General features: G+C 40.3%; 1 protein-coding gene across 1 annotated transcript in view; it reads left to right on the top strand.

Moving 5' to 3' along the window:
• The window catches only part of SYNPO2 (synaptopodin 2), a 79,144-nt gene that overhangs the window by 43,830 nt on the left and 22,901 nt on the right, over positions 1-12,413 (top strand). The window contains 1 exon segment of the mRNA XM_032110369.1: positions 8,227-8,378. Coding sequence (XP_031966260.1) covers positions 8,227-8,378 — 152 coding nt within the window.

Here is a 12,413-nt window from a genome sequence, read left to right as displayed (position 1 = left end):
TGTGATTTCACATGTGCAGTGCAGCAGAAGAACTGCAGACAGAGTTAATCAAAAAGTAGACTAATAACTACCTGGTACCATCTCCCCTCTACAAGAATGTCCCATGAACTTTTACATGAGCAAACCGTGATTGAAATTCTGCTTTAGCTGTGAGTCGCTAAGTAAAGCCAGAACCTTTGCCATGGGATCAATGGATTTTAAAGTTAAAAAGTACCTTTGTTTAGTGTGGCTTGGCATCCTAGATCTCCTATTTGCCATAAGCTAATACAATCTTACACCAGTGTTCAATTTTTCCAGTGATGATCTTAGCAATAATCAGTGGTAGCACCCCCATGCGTTCAAAGTGTGATATCCTACCTCCCCTTCTGGAAAGACTTTTTGAACATTTAGTAACAAAACTATGTGTGGACACATTAACTATTTTCTCCTTTGATGTCTCTAATGTTATTTTGTCTCATAACCCATTTAGAAATACAATTACCTTTACAGACAGACATGAAAATGGATGTCTCTAAGAGCTTTCCCGTAAGACCAGAAGGAGAAGAGTACTGAACTGCCCAATTCCCCATATCCTTATCCTGGTACAGGGAAGAATTTGCTGAGAGGAAATATTCTGTGCTTACCTTACAAGCCAAAGATACTTCATTATTCAAAGCTTCCTCTCAGGAAAACAATTTGGGAGATAACTTAAAAGTATCTTTGTTTAACCCAGTTAATTAGCAGGCATTTTGCATTGTCTCACGAGTCTTACTGTGTAAAAAATTGTAACTATACACAATCCCCAAAGGAGTGGACATAGAGACTTCAAGGTAAAATATAGAAAACTACTTTATACTCATACTATCTCTATTCATATTATCTATATTTAGAGTAGCTAAAGTCACAGCACTTGAGCTATAGCTCTGGGGCAAGGCTCCTCACTGCATTCCCATACATTCAGAGGAGCTGGGGAGGGCTTGGATGTCACAATCCCAGTGAATTTGCTCTGTCTGGAGGTTTTACATTGTGACTTTTATCCTGACTGATTCTGAAAGGAGGTAGCTTATCTGGTAGAGAAATTCAGTCCAGAGAGGATGAGAACTGGAATCATCTTGACGCAAAGTCACCTCCAGGCAGCACAGATGCAAATAGCTCAAGCCACATTATGCAGCAGACTCATGCTCAAGTATAGGCATGGCTAATGAAAGCAGACTAAAATTTGGTATGCTGGCTCTAAAGAGGCCCTCTGTAAGAGTAAAATGCATGCAGCCATGGTGGAGTCTGTATACAGAATACATACACCCAGGTAGGTCATCCCACTACAACTCCAGTCAATGACACTCTTATCTCAATAGCATTTCACCCATTTACTCAAAATGCAATCCTTAAGCTTGAGCCCTGTCCTGCCAAAAATGCCTTCAGCGTAGACCAGAACCTGGTATTTGCAATGAATTTATGTGGATGCAAAGCCCAGACAGGAGTTCTAGGCAAGAATATTTCCTAATTATATGGCTTTTTAAAACCTCTCAAGGACTTCCTCAACTATGCTACCATTAGTTAAATCTACAAGTGGCTCAAATTCCCTTCCTGAAGATGTGATGACTCTTTCCTGTCTGCTTATTGCTATCTGTCTACTGACAACTACTTTCCCATTATATACATATTAAAATTAAGAACACACAGGTCTTCCAGTTTTCCTCATGTATGGGCACTTTTTTCCTTAAAACTCATTATTTATACAGCCCACACTATAACTTGTGATGGCGATGCTTGGGGATGGGGAAGAGAGCGTTAAGGTAGAAATAAGTTTGGATGTTCTCATTGTAAACCTGACTTAAAACCCACCCAGAAACCATGGAGAAAACAAGGGGATGGGAGCTTGTCCCTTCTTCACCTCCTGTGATTCAGCAATAGCAGTGTTTATTAGCCTGGAGTCTCCGAGCTATTTAAAGGATCTACAGAGATCCCTAAAAAAACCCAAGCACATCAGGAGGTAGGCTTAGCTTACTGTACAGTCCTTCATATCTAAACCCCAAAAAGCTCACTTACTGAAGGCTACCTTTCTGTCTAAAGGAATCCTGCATGCATAACCATTGCAAAACAAGGCCCTAGAGCCTTACTTATAAACTGTGGCTGAATTATGCGAGTTGTAGCTTCATTTTTAATTCCCTAACTTCATACAAGTCAAACAACTAATACACTAACAAGTGTCCCTTAGTGCTTCTGCTTCCTGCTCATAGCAAAGCACTGTACATCGTTCATTTTATTAGAGTGATAGATAACTTTTAAATATATTTAAATACTTTTACCAGCCCCTGACTTTGCTGTCAGGGGTTTATAATGGAAGGGTTTATAATGGAAGAGATGAAGTGCTTTTTTTGGTGGGTTTTGGGGTTTTTTTAAAAATACTGTCTCCAGGAAACACTGGTCTTTGATCCCTGATCCTGAACTTCATGACTAACACTTAGCTAATCAATTAATGAGAAAAAATAACTTCTGGAAAGTATGAGCTAATGTCTGATAAAATTAAACTAAGTAGTGAATATATTAATTTATTTATGCTGGCCTCAAATATATTTGAGAAAAACATGCTAGCCAGATAAATTTATTGCAGCAATCAACAGGCAGGCCTTTAACTGTGGTAATACTGATTTGTACTTAGTTAAGTGGCAAAGCTGAGTTCCACTACACTTTGTGTACTTTCACATGTAGTACGATTTGCCACTTTGTCAGTAAGCAGAATACAACTTTCTTTAATTACATAGATTTTGGATCACTTCATCACGTCTCCTGTCTTTTCACTTTGAATTGCCACCTCCTTTATGGCCAGGACTAGGTCATATTGAAGTCAGTTGACTTCTTGTTATTTCTGACACATAACCCCATTCAACTTGGATTTTTAACATAATTATACTTTCTGTCAAAATTAAGGTAACTGACCATATTAAAGAAAAATAGATTTAGAAAAATCAGAGCTGTATTCAGGGTGTCAAATGTTAGAAGTGTAAGTTGTTTCTTTTAGGGAAAAAAAATTACGTATGAAAGCAGTGTATCAAACACTTGCTGCTTTAACATTAGTATGAACATCAAAAGAAGAAGCAGAGTCTCCCCACTCCCGCTTTCCTGCACAGTGACACCTGTTTTCTCCGCTTCTTTACCATTTCATCTTTACCATCTTCTTTACCATCTCTGGAAATAGAACAACTAAAAAAAACCTCAACACAAGGCACATTTAAACAAAGTCACTCTATTAGTTAATTGTTAGAGTTCTATAGAGAAAGGGTACTAATCCCAATATTTAGGTTAATGATTATTTTTAAAAAGCTACTTTATAGAAATTTCTTAAACACATTTCTGCAGTACTGATAATCAAAAGACATGAAAGGGCACAGTTTGCTACTGTAGTAAAAATTACTGCATTAAAATCTGGCTAGTTGTTGGGTCTGAGAAGGTAACATTAATCTAGGGAATCATTCAAAGTAGTCAAAGGACATGTTCTTGTTAGGCACCCTTCACCTTTTGGTACTAATGTTTAATCACCAGTTTAAAAGAAAACACAAAGTCACTGCTGGTAAAGTTTGTAGCTGACATAACTAAAGTAGTAAACAATAATAAGGATGGACAACTGATCTACAGAAGTCCCTTGCCCGGTAAGCCTTGCTATTTTGGACAACATATTTCATCACAGCAAAACACAAGGCCAGCCACCAAAGACCCAAACCTAACACTGAGGACACACAGGTAAATAAGGTTCACAGGAATCGGCTTTGAGCCTTGAGGGCCAACAACAGCTCAGATGAGGCTTCAGGAGTCAGACAGGATATTCACCTGAATAGGCTCTTCCAGAGGTGACCCCACAATGAAAGAAACTACTCTGCCTGTATGAGCAAGGGGACTGAAATGGCAGGGAAGAATATTTCCACTACTAAATTGCCATTCCAGTGGCAATATTTCCTGTTCTGCTGTTCAAAAGCTGCTGTCAAACTGAAAAAAGGATCAGTAAATAATTTTGAAAATAACTCACGGTTTGGAAAGCTTGCTTTAAATTCAGAATTTTACTGTGCAAATTATGTGTATTTTAAACCTACATAAATCTTATTTTATTAGATAAAATTTTAGACTAAATGGACTGTGCTTATGCTCATATTGCTCATTTTCTGAGATTGGTTGCTCAGTCAGGCTATACCTGATGCGCAGCACTTAGACACACATCCCAGATAAAGTTGTGTACTCCAAGCTCCAGAATAAACCAAAGTCCAGGATAAGATTAAGATACACATCATCCTTCCCAAAAATCACTGGTAAAACCAAGATGATGAAACATCCTAATAATTTTTTGTTGTGCGATTAGAGAACTGGACTGCAGAGCGTCCTCAAGTCCATTTGCCTCACTTTAAACTACAACTCACTGACCTTGTTACCAGGTTCAACATACCTCAACTCTGATCTGCTTATTATAGGGCTCAGACATACACCCAAAATCATCAGCTGGTCAGCTGAGCCCCAGTTGTTGTCTGTGCATCCACTTGCAGCCACAACAAGTAGCAGGTGTATCTACTCCAGCTTTTCAGCTTTATCGGGATAACATTTTTTGAAGCAAATGTCTCTGTTATTCCTGATTTACCATATGTTGCTTCATAGCATGGAACAGTTTTGGGTTGTACAAACTGGAGTGCTTTCAGATTAAATCAAAGGAGATCTAGTTACTTGGGAAGGAGTCTCCAGTTGGATAGGAGAAGGAGACTTGATCTAGTTTAAATTAAAAGCACTACACCATACACAGAATGAGGGCTGGGCACTCCCATTCACTTTCTCTAAAAAATACCCCTTTTGCCCAGACTAACATGAGCACAGCCACTGTGTATCCATCCATTTATTCCTTTTTTACTGGTTAAGAAACTGACTGGAACTGTCATGTGCTGTAGGCATCCATGGCTACTCCAGCCCCAGCAGCATCCCACAGGCACCACCAAAGCTCCTATCCCACACTTTACCCACATACCTGTGTCTTTGGGAGGTGATCTCTCACCAGGCCAGCACAACACCCAGACCTTGCTCACTCACAGTTTCCACCTGAAGTGTTCACAGACCCTTCTGAACAGCCTCTGGACAGCCCCCAGACCCTGCTGCCTCTGAACTGGTGCCAGGGGGTCCTGGATCTTCTGTGGTGCTCAGATAACAGCAAACATCCAGGCTAAGTCCTTCACATAGCAAGTTTCTCCTAAGTTTAATATTTCTGTGGATATGAGGAATTGCTCAGGACTTGACATTTTAATCAGCAAAGGGCACTCCTGATAGTGAGAAATTCTGGATACAGGAGAGGTCTGGAAATAAAAAGAAATTACATACTTCAGGTACATTGAATAATAAAGAGTCCTGACTGAGGGGGAACAGGAAAGCAATAGAGGCAGCACCAGCTGAAAATGGGGTGGAGCTCTTTGAGGTGCCCAGTAGCAGCTGGTATCTTGACAGGTTCAGCACTAACAGCACCAGCTCAGTTTTCCTATGTTATGCTGGTATTGCAGGCATTACAAAACTAAGAAAATCTTTACAAACATATTATTCTTGTAGTGAGATCCTACTCAAAAACTTTATGCAAAAACCCACTTCTTCTTAAGAAAAACTTCAAGTGCATAGGAGAAACAAGTACCTGAGAAAGCCAGGGCTGCACTATGAAGCAAGAGCAATCACTGGTTTTTTAAGAATCTCTCCTGCTTTACAGCCAAATATGCTTTGCTTTAAGTTCCCAAGAACTGGATAAAGGTTTCTTACTGTCCTCTGTGTGACCAAGTTGTATTTCTGCTAACAAAGACAGCTTTTGTTTCCCAGTGGCCTCCTCAAAGGCTTACTGCCAAAACTGCCTTTGAGAGAAAACTGTCCACTGAATACATTTTACCAGGAAGATCTTTCTTTCCACAAATCTTCTCGGAATTTTGTTGTTGTTGTTCTGGGTGGCTCTTTCTATTTAGTATTTATTTATTTTTATTATTTTTCCCAGAAATCTGAAAAGTCTCTGTTTACATGAGTAAATTATTTATTCTTTTTTGTGGGTTTCCAGTGAAAACAAATAAAGCCAGAAACAATTACAGCTTGCCTGGCAAAGCAGTCTACGTATTGTTGAGTAAGCTGCTGTTATGCTGAGGTTGAAATAACACAAATGATGATGGGATATTCTACCCTAGCAGCAACCTGCCATAATTTATCCCTGAATCTGCCTTGCTGATTTTCTTTTTCTGAGTGCTCTGTCTTCCTTTTTATTACCCCAACAGAAGCACCAAAAAAACCAAAACAAAACAAAAAAACACCAAAAAAAAACCCACCAAAAAACCAAACCCAAACCAAAAAAACAAAACCAAAAAAACCCCCCAAAAAACAATACTGAGGTGATTTTATACAGACATTGTTCAAATTTGGAAGGCTGATTTTTGTATGAAGTTCCAAATATCAGAATTGTGATCTCTCAATAATTCACAAGGCAGAAAAATGGACTGAAATGATCTTTTAAGATCTTTGAAAAGAAAATCAATCCCCTTGTCTGTTTTTTTTCTTTCTAATGCTTCTCAAACACTAAATAAAGAAAGAGAAACAAGTGTTCTCACAATCTAGGTATCACATTATACTATTTCAGAGTTCACAGGTTTCTATAATGGATGTTTATAGATTTTCTGAAAAAGGGTCACTCAAAATTCTTCATGGCATCTACATTAAATATTTATGTTCAGGTCTAGGATGTCTTGTAAAATTTTAATAGCATACCCTCCTATTTGAAAAAAGACAGTAACTAAACCTCCACCCAAATCCTAGCTCATTTATGAAGCAAAACCTCTAAACACTGTCTAAAGTGTCATTTCTTCCCAAAGCACAAGGATGTTTATGCTCTTGTCTAAGGGCAGATAAACAGAGCAGCATACCACTCCATATTTGTAAATGTTAACTCTGCAAGGTAGAAACTGGCTTCTGTATGCACCAGGCTGCTGTTCCTTCACTGCTCCAAGAGCCATAATATGACATATGGGAATGTGTAAATCAAAACAGCAGAGATAGATGTGGTGGCCCTGCCACAGAAAAACGTGCAGTCTTACTCTTTGTGCGCCCCATCATCCTGACTCCAAGGAACTTCCTTTCTGAAATGCATCTTAGGTACCAGCCCAGTGGCTTAATAGAAAGTTTGGGACAGTTCCATGAGTCTGTGGGCCAGTTCTACCCTCAAATCTGGAGTATATCAGAAGTAGCTTCCTTACAGTTGGTAGGGACTGGCTCTGCCACTGTGAGTGTGGTAGAACTATGCTACTTCTTTAAAAATTTTCAAGAAAACACTATGAGAATTAACAAGGATAACACATTGAATCAACAACTGGATATGGTATAAGGCCAAAGTACTCACACCAACAGGTAGCAGATTGAGATCAAAGAATCCAAGGCCAGCCCTTTTATGTGTATGTGTCATTCTAAAATAGACTCCTGCAAGAATCCTGGTTAATATAACACACTCTTTGCCAAATACATACTTTAAAAATAGCAGTCAACTGTACGGCATACCTTGAGTGGTGTTAGAGCTGTCCAAGTTTTGTTATACAAAGACTGTGAGAAGTTACAACACACTGCCAGTGGAAAAAGAAGAGAAACAGCAAAAACTGAGCTGCAGAGGATTCTTGAATGAGAACTTAACAGGGAGGGTTAGACCATAACAGGCGTGCCTTAACTTTAATAAATCAGGGCACTTACTCACATGACTAAACATGGATTTAGGATCTCCAGGGATGCAGATGTTTATAGTTTGGGGACTAAAGCTTCAGTTGGGCATCTAAGGAAATGTAGATATTGACACTCTGCCCAGAGAGGCCTGAATTTACACACTCTTCTTTTACAATCTCAGTGCAGATTTCAGCTTTTAGTAGTCTTCATTTTCAGAGAAACTAATGAGAGTTTTTTGCATTTCTGCTCAACTGTGATCAATTGATTGTTGTCTGTACTAAACTTCTGCGTCTCCCAGTTTTAAAAGAATCAATCCAGCCTGTTTGACATCTAGCTCACAAGTTCATTAAAGCAGAAGGTTTTGTATTTTACTGACCAGAACAATATTAACCTCAACTGAGACAGGTTATTAATTTGTGTTACCACCAATTTGTTTATGATCAATATTACTGATCCTTTTGTACAGACAAAAGCATGTTGAGGACATGGTTACTGCTGTTCTCAGACAAACATTAATTGTGTAATTTGGAATTTGTTTTTGACTCATTGTAGGTTCGCAGCAAAAGCAAAGCAGCCAAGGCTGGACTGTGTGAGGGGGATGAGGTGGTGTCTATCAATGGCAAGCCTTGTGGAGACCTAACCTATGCTGAGGTCATCGTTCTGATGGAAAGCCTGACTGACGTCCTGCAGATGCTTGTCAAGAGGTACAGGAATGCTCAGGATGCTTTGGTGCAATTCAGTGAATCACCTGGAAAATGTTGGCTTTGAACACACTCCTTTTGCAGCCTTGTACTGAGAGGTTCTGATAGTCCTGTTGTTAGTGTCTGTAACGCTGCTAGGATGGAAAAGGGAGGGAAGACAGAGAATTTGAGCTGAAGGAATTAATGTATATACTTTGAACAGCAGCGGTCAGGCACAGAATTAATAGTACAGTCTCCAAATATAAGTATTAATACTTGCAAGGTGTTCACTACCATATATGCATATTGCAGAGCCTTGAGTTCAGTTATTCTCTCCACCCCTTTAAAGCAGTGAAGTGCTGTTATTCCCCATAGATATGGAAGTGAGGCTTACAAAAAACAAAGGCTTTATACATGGAGAAACTGTGTTACACAGATATGCCTCGATGATGACATGGCAAATGGTCGTCTTGGGTGGCAAAATGTGTTAGTAGTCAGGAGGAGGAGAGGGCCTGGAAGTCACGAATTCTATTTCTGTAGCTGTTATCACCTCACTCGATGAGGTGGGGGAAGTCACAGCTCTCTGGGTTTCAGTTTCTGCCTTTGTAAAATAGTGAGAGGGAATTTCAGTTTTCTTTGAAAATGCTTTGAGTTTCTTAGAGCAGAGAAGCTTCATGCAAACTTGCAAGCAGGCCAGCTCACTGAACATCAGTCTATTCCAATGCCTGCTCTGTAATTGCCATCAGTGTAATAAATGCAACCTGAGTTCAGAGCCACCTACAGTAAAGCACATTCTCCCAGACAGTGAATTCAGACAGGATGAACTCTGAATTGGCTTTCAGTGGGGGTAAGAAAGGAAGAAAAAGTCTTGAAACTCCCACACTCCTTGTAAGGACTTAGGCTTCCCCCAGAGCTACTGCAGCTCCCTCTCACAGGCAGGACCAGGAAAGGATCAGGATTCGTCATGACAGCTAACAGAGCAGCGTCCCTGAAAAGGATGAAAACAGGCACTTGTTTCTGGCTACCAGGGATGTCTACACAGCATGTGAAATTCCTCATGGTTCCTGCAACCTGCACAAAGGAGTTTTCTTCAAGTGCCTAGCAGTTCAAAGTAACAATCTACCTTCAAAACAAGATGCTCTCAAGGAGTGCTTATTTTAACAGACATTTTGCATGGCCTGTCTGTTCAGGCTGTTTGGGGCTGAGTAATGGATTAGTGTGACAGGATCAGGGGGACGATGGTAACTGAGGATTAGAGCTTACCTCCCCCAGAGTGCACAGCTCTTGCTCCTGGCTCAACAGGGGACCAGCTGAGTGTTCCTCATGTGATAGCTGCATTCTTCTGTTTTTAATTCATAATGTGACTATTGGAACTGCACTTGTAAGAATGATATTTGTGGCTGACCAGCTGTCTTCTCTTCAGCCATAGAAATAGCTCCACATACTTTGACTCCTGCCTGTTGCTGCTCCATAACTGATATTTCAGTTGTCTGAAGGCCACAGGATGCTGCAGCTGAAAGGGACTCTCCATTGCCCCCGCTTGAATATATGGTGAACATTCAAGGCATGTCCTGAAAATCAGAACCAAAACAGAGTGTTTAGACCACATAATTCAGTGTTTCATGGAATGAAACCATTCAGAATTTTAAGAAAATTGCAGTGCTCAGCACTCTGAAAGTGACTAAAATGTTCTAAAGAAACTCACTGTAAGAATTTTTAAATTTCTTCTCATCAGCTCATCTCTCCCAAATCCCAGACCCTGCTGTCAGTATCTTCCCAGGTATGGGAGAATAGACTGAAACACTTCTCTTGCCCTCCCACCTCGTTTGTGGGTACTATCCCTCTCAGCACTACCCCCAGAAGGATTTTTTCAGGAAGTGTCTTAGCATCCTTTGAGAGCAATGAGAAGCAAACCTTCCTCTCCTGACTAGCTTCTAGCAGACACCTCAAGAAAATGCTGGAAATCATGAGGAAAGAATAATTAAAGTGGTATTCCACTGGTGATCTTTTCACCTAAGTATCTTTTGTTAGCAGGGAAGAATAATTTCCATTGGGAAGCTCCTGGCTGTTCCTGAACTTTTTGCATGAAGGATGCGATTTTCACAGGCACTAACTATTGACCTAATTCTGCTCTTACAACTCTTACTGGGAGGAAAATTGGGCTTTTAAAGTAGTTTTTAAAATGCTACTTGGTCTTTGATGTCTACCAAAGTTTTCCCAATGCCCTGTAAGCCACAGCAAGTTACTGACCAGCAGCAGTGCCCAGAAAATGCTCAGTTTACAGGATGAGAGGAAAGCAACACCCTGCAGGGCGGGCACTCCCAGATGCCATGTGGGGGAGCATCTCACTGACCTTCCCGGCAAATGCTGAGCAGATGGATCTGGGAAACATGGAGAGAGGGGACAGACACTGAAACGCCAGCCTGCCCTCCTCACATCAGTGTTAGCAGCTCCTGGGCTACTGCTGAGTCTGGAGAGAACCTTTCTAGGGGAAGAAGGGAGTGCTCAGTGCACGCAGCATGAAATGCACCATGTAGGGAGGAAAACATGAGCCTGCGACAAACCCTGCCACACTGACTCCATGAGTTCTGCTTCCTTCCTGGAATTACACCAGGGCTGTTGTTCCTGCAGGGAGCTGGAAAGGCCCGAAACAAAAACAAAAATTTCACAAAACAGAATATGAAATGACAAAAAGGAAATCATACCCAGTATTCTGCCTTTTGACAGAGGATACACATTTATGTCTATATAGAGTAGAAGTATATCCATACATAGCAAGGGCCTTTTAAGGCGGAAATCTTTCTCTTCCACACAGACAATCACTCAGCTACCAATAAAGGCTAACATTTAGCTGGCCCAGCCCCCAGTCCATATCTTACAAGGAAATGTTTACAGATTTCTGTAATCTATCTCTGCTTGAGAGCAGTACAATTGATCATCCAAATAGCATCATACGATGGGATCCAGCAGCATTCACAAGGAGCTCCCTAAATTAAAATCTGTCTGACCTTCACAAAGCCCCATATGTGATGAAATGGATGTTACTCATTTCGTGTTATTTGAGGCAGACCCAGACTGCTACAGGCAGTAAGCTGCATGCCTAAAAAGCAAGTGATATTGAAGTTTCTCAGCGCACTGACAGATTTGTTCCTTCTGCTGCTTCTTCCAACCTTTATTTCTAAGGGGTTCCAAAGTTTTAGATAGCCAGGGCTGCTGTTGATTTCAAAAATCTCCATAGTACTTGATATTAATACTTTACTGGCGACACCTACCACTTCCCTCATTTGAAAAAGTGCTTTGCTACCTTCTAGCAAATAGAAACTCTTAATAACATGCTGCAGCCTTGCTGTACAGACAAGGTTTCTCCTCAAATTAATAGTAGGCAGTATGGTCCAGAGTACTGAAAGAAGGAGCTAAAGAGTATACCAGGTGTCCTTAACACCAGTAAAACAGCCTAACTGAGCCAGAGGACTTAATAGTTTAGAAAAATGAGCTACGCTGAAATATAGTGCAGGTTTCACAAATAAAAATAACATTTTCCAGTTAGAAATAATATATTTTTAAACAAGTAGGAAATACTGTATAGGTTCACTGCCCTTTTATGCTGGATCACTGGAATAGGCCCAGAATATTTTAATTAATCCATGATATATAAGGATGATGATCCTCACAGGAATTCTTTGAATGTGTATTTCAAGTATTTATTTCCCTCCCTCTGATCCTTATCCAGTACTTCTCTATTCCTTAGAGAGTGAATGATTTGGGACAGGAACCACATGTAAGGATGGTGCCTAAAACAGTAGCAGTAGTGGCTACAGAGCCAAAAATTAACCACTCCTCTGGTGTCATGCAAAGTTAATTTTCTCGTGGACATGTGAAATATGAAGAAGTATTGTCTCAAAAGTCTCAGCAGCATTTCTCTGGAAATCCTATGACAGAAATGTGTCTGTGAAAGCACACTGACGTTAAGAATGATACAGTTCCACATTTCAGGTTAGTAGTGGGGTCATGGTTCTACCAGTGTTGTGTAATTTCCCTCTTACTGAACTGCTAAGTTGA

Source organism: Corvus moneduloides, chromosome 5 (assembly GCF_009650955.1).
Source record: "Corvus moneduloides isolate bCorMon1 chromosome 5, bCorMon1.pri, whole genome shotgun sequence".
In the NCBI taxonomy this organism is placed as follows: domain Eukaryota; kingdom Metazoa; phylum Chordata; class Aves; order Passeriformes; family Corvidae; genus Corvus; species Corvus moneduloides.
Note: the sequence above shows the minus strand (reverse complement) of the source record. Positions and strands in the feature narration are given on the sequence as shown.